The sequence below is a fragment of the Cebidichthys violaceus genome, unplaced genomic scaffold, assembly GCF_023349555.1.
Source record: "Cebidichthys violaceus isolate CVI_PGR_0920_01 unplaced genomic scaffold, fCebVio1.0.p SCAF_98, whole genome shotgun sequence".
NCBI lineage: Eukaryota > Metazoa > Chordata > Actinopteri > Perciformes > Stichaeidae > Cebidichthys > Cebidichthys violaceus.
The window spans coordinates 285,489-294,549 of NW_027176984.1; the positions used below are offsets into that span (position 1 = coordinate 285,489).

At 51.5% G+C, this 9,061-nt stretch overlaps 1 protein-coding gene across 1 annotated transcript; it reads right to left on the reverse strand.

Moving 5' to 3' along the window:
• Nucleotides 1-1,538: 1,538 nt before the first annotated feature.
• Nucleotides 1,539-8,683, reverse strand: atp1b1b (ATPase Na+/K+ transporting subunit beta 1b). Its single transcript, XM_068704647.1, has 6 exons — nt 8,479-8,683; nt 5,509-5,637; nt 4,227-4,382; nt 3,733-3,917; nt 3,140-3,223; nt 1,539-3,030 (listed from the first exon to the last, which is right to left on the reverse strand). Exons 1-6 carry the CDS (start codon nt 8,567-8,569, stop codon nt 2,770-2,772), a joined length of 906 nt encoding a protein of 301 aa, XP_068560748.1. The 5' UTR covers nt 8,570-8,683; the 3' UTR covers nt 1,539-2,769.
• Nucleotides 8,684-9,061: the final 378 nt, after the last annotated feature.

Sequence of the window (9,061 nt, forward strand, 5' to 3'; positions counted from 1 at the left end):
CGGGGATTTGAACCGCCGACCCTCTGATTGAAAGGCGGCCCTGCTCTCCACTTAGCCACGGTCACCCCAGACCTGAGTGTTCAACGATGTCATGATTTCTGACTGCTGATTAAAAGAAGGCATCGTTCACCTTTTGTTTTTAGTGTGATACCTGTGGTGGCTGTATTGGGCAATATGAAATATATTTAAGAAAAACAACGATATACTAAATGATCTTCCTAAAAAGGTGAACAGAGAGAAATGACAGATATAAATATCTATAGACCGGAGACACATGTGTTGCAAAACCCACAAGTGGCCCCATCGTGGGCCCGATTGTAAAGGTATAAGAACTATTTACACATGCTGCTGTCAGCTGGTAGTCACTGCCTGCTGCAGACTGTCAGCTGGTAGTCACTGCCTGCTGCAGACTGTTGACTGTCAGCTGGTAGTCACTGCCTGCTGCAGACTGCAGACTGTCAGCTGGTAGTCACTGCCTGCTGCAGACTGTCAGCTGGTAGTCACTGCCCTGCTGCAGACTGTTGACTGTCAGCTGGTAGTCACTGCCTGCTGCAGACTGTTGACTGTCAGCTGGTAGTCACTGCCTGCTGCAGACTGTCAGCTGGTAGTCACTGCCTGCTGCAGACTGTTGACTGTCAGCTGGTAGTCACTGCCTGCTGCAGACTGTTGACTGTCAGCTGGTAGTCACTGCCTGCTGCAGACTGTCAGCTGGTAGTCACTGCCTGCTGCAGACTGTTGACTGTCAGCTGGTAGTCACTGCCTGCTGCAGACTGTCAGCTGGTAGTCACTGCCTGCTGCAGACTGTTGACTGTCAGCTGGTAGTCACTGCCTGCTGCAGACTGTCAGCTGGTAGTCACTGCCTGCTGCAGACTGTTGACTGTCAGCTGGTAGTCACTGCCTGCTGCAGACTGCAGACTGTCAGCTGGTAGTCACTGCCCTGCTGCAGACTGTCAGCTGGTAGTCACTGCCCTGCTGCAGACTGTCAGCTGGTAGTTACTGCCCTGCTGCAGACTGTCAGCTGGTAGTCACTGCCCTGCTGCAGACTGCAGACTGTCAGCTGGTAGTCACTGCCCTGCTGCAGACTGTCAGCTGGTAGTCACTGCCCTGCTGCAGACTGTCAGCTGGTAGTCACTGCCCTGCTGCAGACTGCAGACTGTCAGCTGGTAGTTACTGCCCTGCTGCAGACTGCAGACTGCAGACCATCAGGTTCATGTTCTGTTGCCTTTGTTAAAGCCCGGCTGGTTGAGGGCTGATTGCTCACTGTGGACTTGTGTTCCTGCTCTTCGTGGATGGAGTTGGTGGCAGACTTGCGTGTTCTGTTGGATGGTCAGTTTTAAGCATTGCATTCTGGGATTGATTTGTTTCATTTTAAAAAGGCACTAGTGGCTAAATATCAAACAATGAATGTAGTGCACAATGCCATAAATACCTCTGCACCCGTTTTTCCACATGCAGTGCATGCTGGGACAAACACACGATCAGATGTTGTGGTTCAGACTGTACAGTTCACAACACAAGTGAAGGAGACCACACAAGAGAAAGGTCCATTATGACTTTATTGGTTTCTATCTTTGATTAAATGACAACGCTGATGAAACGGTGGAGTCGACTGATGTTAAAGTTCAAGTAGAGTGTTTTACATCAACATGAAATCCTAATCATCTAGAGCCACTGAGCTCTGAGGAGCTCTGGTCTTTTTCAAATGCATGGAGTCATTGAGGAATAAAGTGTTACTGTTGGCTCTACAGCTAACTACAATCATGGCCTAAACACAGATCAAGAGTCGCCCACTGAGGCTGCTAGACATGGACTTCAGCACTGACATGACGACGCTCTACACGAGTACTGCGCTGCTTCCGATACTCTGAACTCGTCACTTTGGTATTGCATTGATACATTACAATATTCTGCAAAGAAACACAATGTACAACTGCATAAATATAAAATTCTTCCACCACGTTTAATGGCTGAAACATTCAGAGAGTTACACCACACTGCTGCGACGCACCCCGCAACACAACTGTTAAAAACTCAAGTCAGCACCAGCACCCATACAGCAGGCCAGTGTGGACCAGGCCGGACCCACAGGTCCACATCAAAGCTCAAATCAGAGTGAAGAAAAGCCCGTCACACATCCCATGATGCAAAGCAAAGAGATCACGAGACAAAGACCAACAAAGAGAGGACAGAAGATCCCTGGAGTGCACAGACAGAAGAGTGGACCAAAACTGATTCATTAAGTGGAGCGTGTGTTCATCACACACACACACACACACACACACACACACACACACACACACACACACACACACACACACACACACACACACACACACACACACACACACACACACACACACACACACACGGTTTGAAGGACCAGTTGTTGCGACTAATGCTGAAATCTATCTGGTGAAAGCACACAAAGCAGCAATACGCAGAGGGACAGCAGCTCGCTGCACGTCAGAAATGGACTAAACTTTACACTCATCGATGAACAACGTCCCATGGCTTGTGGAAAGGTCTCATTTACAGCTGAATAAATATTTTTATTAGGCATATTCCTCTAAATCACATTCTAACGCTAGACAGAAGAGCAGAAGCTAGTGACGAAAGCAGACAAGATCACACGTCGGTCCCCTATCAGGTATTCCTTCATTGATTCATTCAAGACTATTAGTGATTGAAGCGCTGCAGCCCGCCCCCCCACACTACATGTGTACTGAGTTACGGCGGGGGGGGCGGGAGGTGCTGCGGTGCTGAAGGCGGTCATAAACTGTTAATGGATAGCTTGATGTCAAAGCGTCCCTGGTAGCGGTCCTTGTCGCTGTAGTCGATGTTGTCTCCGAACACTTTGCACTCGATGCGCAGCTCGGTGTTCATGGTGAGGTTGGTGAACTGCAGAGCCACCAGCGGCTGCAGGTAGTGGGGGTGCAGCAGCTTGCCGTAGTACGGGTAGTACTGCAGGGGGAAGCCGGCGCCGATGCCGTAGTACTTAATCTCCCCGATTTTACCGGCATCCTCCTCTCTCTGCAGGACAAAGACACACGGTGTGGAGTGAGAACACTGCAGAGCCAGCACAAAGAACCCAAACACAGAACGTTGGTACCGAGGTCCAACGAGACAAACGGAGCAGTACCTTGTTGGTGCAGTAGATGGGGATGACGTTGGGCTGCACCTTGGACTGAGCCTCATCAGGGATGCTTGCATTAGAAGTAGGAGGCTGAACAACAAAGACAAGTTACCAGCTGGACCTGGACCTAACATGTGATCTGCATCCGGGTCAGTAGACACACCTGTTCACAGGACGAGCTCACTAGAACACATGTTATTAGCATCCTAGCAGCAGTGTCTACGTCTCTGAAGGAGCGCTACGATGTACAACGTGAGGTTCTGGTGACCGCTCTGGGCCGCTGAGCTAGCGGGTCATGAGCGGGGTCCTCGTCTGGAGGGGACCTGACCGGAGACACGCCATGTCATTGACCAGTCCACCAGCAGGGACGACCCAAGGGACATACTGAGATCAGAGCCCGCCATCCAGATGCCAGATCCAGAGGTGGGAATGAATCGGGGCTAGCTCTCCTCTGGTGACCCAGACTCTGGTGTAACACCAGACAAGAGTCTACCCAGCACTGCTGATGGACTAATAATACAAACACCAATCTAACAGGTTTGGACATGTTCTCTCCTGCTACACATGTCTCCATGTTTAATGGACTTCATCAGACACACCTTGGGACTGAAGTTGACGATCCGGTTGAGCTTCACGATCACGCAGGGCTTTCCCTGCTTGAAGCCAAACTCGTCGTCCTCGATGCCGGAGCAGGGTCCCAGCAGGCTCCTGGAGAAGCGGCAGGCCTTCCTGATGCCGATGTCGCTCTCCAGCTCGCCCCTGTTCTTGTACGACGCAGGCTCGTCTAGAGGGAGGGGGGGGGGGGGGGGGGGGGGGGGAATTGTGTCTGAAAGTGAAACTAGGACTCTAGTACTCGGGGTGGGACTCTTAGATTCAGTACATGGGGGGGGGGGGGGGGGGGACAACAACATGACAAGGGGGTCCAGTGGGTATAAGATTACGAAGACTTTACATTTCAGTGTGTTTAGACTCTCAGACGTGAATTTGGATTGGGTTGAACCGCTGACGGGTCATTAAAGGAGTAATCCTCGTGTGCGCTGAGCGTCCTGTACTTTGTAATAGTGATGATGCAACAATGTCACAGGTCACATACCTCCACAGTCCTCGTACTTCATCTGGTCCCTCTGCAGCTCGTCGTTGTACTTGGCCATGAAGTCCCTCAGGGCCTTGGTGTAGGGCAGGTAGGACTCCACGGCGTTCAGGTTGAAGGACACTTCAGACTTGTCTGAGCGTGGGGTGTGTGAAAGGCCTGCAAGGAGAGACAGGTCATCAACGTTAACATTCAGATAGACGGTCACAGAAGTCCTGATCCCAGAGACAACGGGAAGAAGACTGAACCCTCAATCCTGAAGTAGAGCTGTGATGTGAGCGAGTCAGGATCGCTGAGCGGGCATGATGCAGAGGTCTACTGCTCAGTGCTGAGGGTCTCTGTACTGGACTCAGATGACTCCGATGTCATGTGACTCTGATCTGAACTCGTTATCTAGTCGCTGTATGCGTCAATCAGCTGACCGGAGATCAGGTCGCTGACAGTAGAGCCCTTGTGACACGTCGGTGTTTGGATGACCTCAGATGAGCACAGTGCTGACGGACACGCCCCCTTCCTCCCGTGCACTCTAACAAATACACAGTGGACTCCGTTCTGCATATGCTCAGTTCGACATGCTAAATCCCCTCCGTGGAAACCAGGCTGTGGTGTGTACACAGAACACAGATACCAAGAGCTCATCTCCAAAACAACATGCGGCCGCGTCCTGAGGGACGGTGAGTGGAGGAAGAACACTGGTTAACTGATCCAGGGTCGTCAGTGTGGAGGAAGAACACTGGTTAACTGATCCAGGGTCGTCAGTGTGGAGGAAGAACACTGGTTAACTGATCCAGGGTCGTCAGTGTGGAGGAAGAACACTGGTTAACTGATCCAGGGTCGTCAGTGTGGATGAAGAACACTGGTTAACTGATCCAGGGTCGTCAGTGTGGATGAAGAACACTGGTTAACTGATCCAGGGTCGTCAGTGTGGATGAAGAACACTGGTTAACTGATCCAGGGTCGTCAGTGTGGAGGAAGGAAGGCTGTGAATCTGATCAGATACTTCATTGACTTCTGTGTGAACACAATCACTAACGGGTCCATCAGCGGTCTGCTCTGCATGACGTCATACACATATCACCAGGAGAGGAACTCCATACACTGGAGAGAACATCTCACCTCTCAGCTCGTCAACAAGGCCCCCCTGGAGCACCAGGAGGGCACGGCTCAGACCATTAGCTACTGCTGTTAGGTGTCACCAGAAGCACAACATGAAACTTTTTACCCCTCTACTGTTCAGTGTGTTCAGCGTTTCCTCCCATAGACTCGGTGTGTGCTAACTTCTTACCAGGGGGGGCCACTCGGTCCTGCCAGGTGGGCTTGTAGTTGCTCAGGGTGAGCAGCAGGGCTTGGATGGTTCCGATGAAGATTCCAGCCAGGCAGCCGTAGAACACGATGTAGAACGCTATGATTTTGACTGTGGAGGAAAAAAATAAAAGAGAATGTCAGTACAGAGCGAGACAGAAGGCAACACAGCAAGGGCTGCTACAGAGCCTAAGGAAACGACTCTAGGAGACGACTAGAATACAAAAATCAACAGTTATACATGATGTAATGCAGGACAGTTCAGTGAGCTTTCAATCACTAACCTAAACAGTAACATCATACCATCTGATAGCTTCCATTAATAACTAGCAGCTGAATATGAATCTATTGATTCTCTATCCTCTACACTGCATGGACCTCCTGTTCACTCTAACCTCCACCACTCATGACACCACTCAACTGTGGAGGCAGAGCGGACTTTTACCATCATGTGTTGTAGTTGGACAACATCAAGAGTCGCTAGTCGCTCGCCTTGAGAGTCGCTAGCCCAAAGAGTCGCTATGCCCAAAGAGTCGCTCAGCCCAAAGAGTCGCTATGCCCAAAGAGTCGCTATGCCCAAAGAGTCGCTCGCCCCAAAGAGTCGCTATGCCCAAAGAGTCGCTATGCCCAAAGAGTCGCTCTGCCCAAAGAGTTGCTCGGCCCAAAGAGTTGCTCGGCCCAAAGAGTCGCTATGCGCAAAGAGTCGCTCGGCCCAAAGAGTCACTATGCCCAAAGAGTCGCTCGGCCCAAAGAGTCGCTATGCCCAAAGAGTCGCTCGGCCCAAAGAGTCGCTCGGCCCAAAGAGTCGCTCGCCCAAAGAGTCGCTATGCCCAAAGAGAGTCGCTCGGCCCAAAAAGAGTCGCTATGCCAAAGAGTCGCTCGGCCCAAAGAGTCACTATGCCAAAGAGTCGCTCGGCCCAGAGAGTCGTTCGCCCAAAGAGTCACTTGGCCCAGAGAGTCGTTCGCCCAAAGAGTCACTATGCCCAAAGAGTCACTATGCCCAAAGAGTCGCTATGCCCAAAGAGTCACAGTGGCTTTGTGTGTTCATACACCTACACACAGCTCACACAGGGAGACCACAGGCCAGGCGACCCCTATGCCAGGGTTCTGGAGCCGTGAGGGAGTGCTGATCTAAGGTTTTTGTCCAGGAGCTCCAAAAACTGTCTGGGAGCAGAACATCGGGGTTCACGTGGTGGAACAAGGCCTGAGGTGTGACACGTGATTCTGACCCGAGCGCTGAGGGAGGACACGGTGCAGGGCTCTGGGGGGACAGGAACGTGGGCTTCACCGTCACAGCTGCATGGCACACCGTTCAAAAGAAAAGCATCACATGACATCTCCGCTTTCCTTTGCAGAAGACTCGTCGCCTCAGACAAAGTGGCAGAGGCTTTCATGGAGACGCCATCAATAATTCAGTTGAGCTTTTTGGTCATTGAGCTCTGATTATTTTATGCTAAATGGCAAACACCACCCGCATCATGAGACCTGCAGTGTGCAGCTAACAGTGGGGGATGCTACACCTCCATGGCGGAGGCTGGTGGAGGCAGAAGGTCAGAATAATGCAGGACCAGAGAACCAGCCTGCTGCCAACGGGAGCCGAGCACCAAAGAGTTTGACTGAAATGTAGCGTGGGAGAAGACGACCACTTCCATGGATCATGTATTTATTCAGAGTCTTCAACATGAAGTCCTTCATAGAGCTGTGTGCCACACACCAACATGTCACCAGAGCGTGATGTCAGGAAGTACACAGCCAGCATTCAGAGACCGGTCCAGCAGCTGCAGCCACTGTGCACACTCACAGTTCTTACAGTACCAGGTACTACTTCCCGTGGTACCGCTGGCCCTCATTGTAACCACTGTTTGTCATGTAGATACTGTAGAATCAGACAGTGTTACTATTCTATCGTCAGCCCTGCAAAGCAATGAATGAAGGCGGGCTGAAGTTAACCTGGCGGTCATCAAGCTCCTCCCTCATCCAATCAGGCCCGCTGCTGCATGAGGCAAGGTCAGAAGGTCAGAAGGTCAGAAGGCCACTCGGCCTCCATCAGGAGCAGGTTGGACAGAGTGTCCTCCTAGATATAAATCTCAGTTGCAGATGAGCCGCACAAAAGCAGACAACTTGCATTCCTCTCCTGATATTCTGCCAAGTCAGCCCATAGTCACGAGGACACACAGCAGATAGCTCCTATCAGCTGGACATCCTCTCCTCACTGCGCATGGCACACTTCACGTGCATCAGCACTCTGAGATGACCCCAGAAGGACGAACGGCAGCTGGGCTGCTGAGCCGGTGTGGCACAGGGAAAGAGGGGGGGGGGGGGGGGGGGGGGCTCTCCCAGGTGTTCGGCTCCAGAGACGCACAGCTGGGTGACATTGAGAGGAGCGACAAGGACATGCGCACTGGCGCTTCTTGAGAACGAGACAAGGTCGCGCGGGTTAATCAGTTGTATTGTTCGCTAGATTACAGAGACACCTGATCAGAGACACCCGACACGGATCGATGCTCGTCCGTCCGCTTCCCAGCATGCCTATCACCTTGACTCACCTTGGCCCGTGATGCATTTTTAACCCCCCCGTGCCCGTTCCACAGTGTACAGACAACACGCAGCCAGCGTGGACTCGGAGCTTCCACCGTGTGCACGGCGGAGCGCCGCGTCCGCGCTCTGCACTGTGACTGACGATGAGAACGAGCGGAACCACACAGACCCGGACCCTCTTTTAACCGTCACGAGGCTATTTAATACAGCTAAACACAGTCGCGTGTGTCCCCGGGGTCAGGTCAGATCACGTGAACCCTACAGCAGACATCAATGAGGAGTCGTGTTCCCGCTTCGCTCTTTCTTTATGCAGCAAAGTCAAATCAAACAGGTGGTGAGAAGCACGAGGCTACCGGCGCGCGTCTCTACAACCGTGGGCGCGCGCTTTCACCCGGCAGTCAGACACCATACTCACACCAACTGCCTCCGGTCCGACCGAGCAGCTCTCCTTTCTCCGAATCCCACACGAACTTCTTCCAGCCGCCATCGTCTTTGTTCGAAGGCATTTTGATTTATTTCCAGTAAAGGTGTTCCCGCTCTCGGTGTTCGGCAGACTCCCTTCGTGTGCCAACCAGGTCCCGAACCGTCGCAGAGGAAGAACACAGCGCTCTCCGCTAGAAGGCACCTTAATATAACTGTTCCCCTCGACTCCGCCCGACGCTCTCAACAAGTTACCTAGAGGGAGGGCGGTGCAGATGCGGCCAATTAGGGAGCGGAGGAGCCGTGCGTACCTCTGACGTCAGGAAGACGGACAGAAAGCCTATAGATGCAGACATCTCCTCGCGCTACATGTGGCTGAGCTATGCAGATATTACCGAGTACATACATACATATATACATGTATACATACACATATACATATATAAATGTATACATATATATACATACATGTATACATATATAATACATAGATATATAGATGTATACATATATACTTATAAACATGTATACATACACATATACATATATAAATGTATACATATATATACATACATACA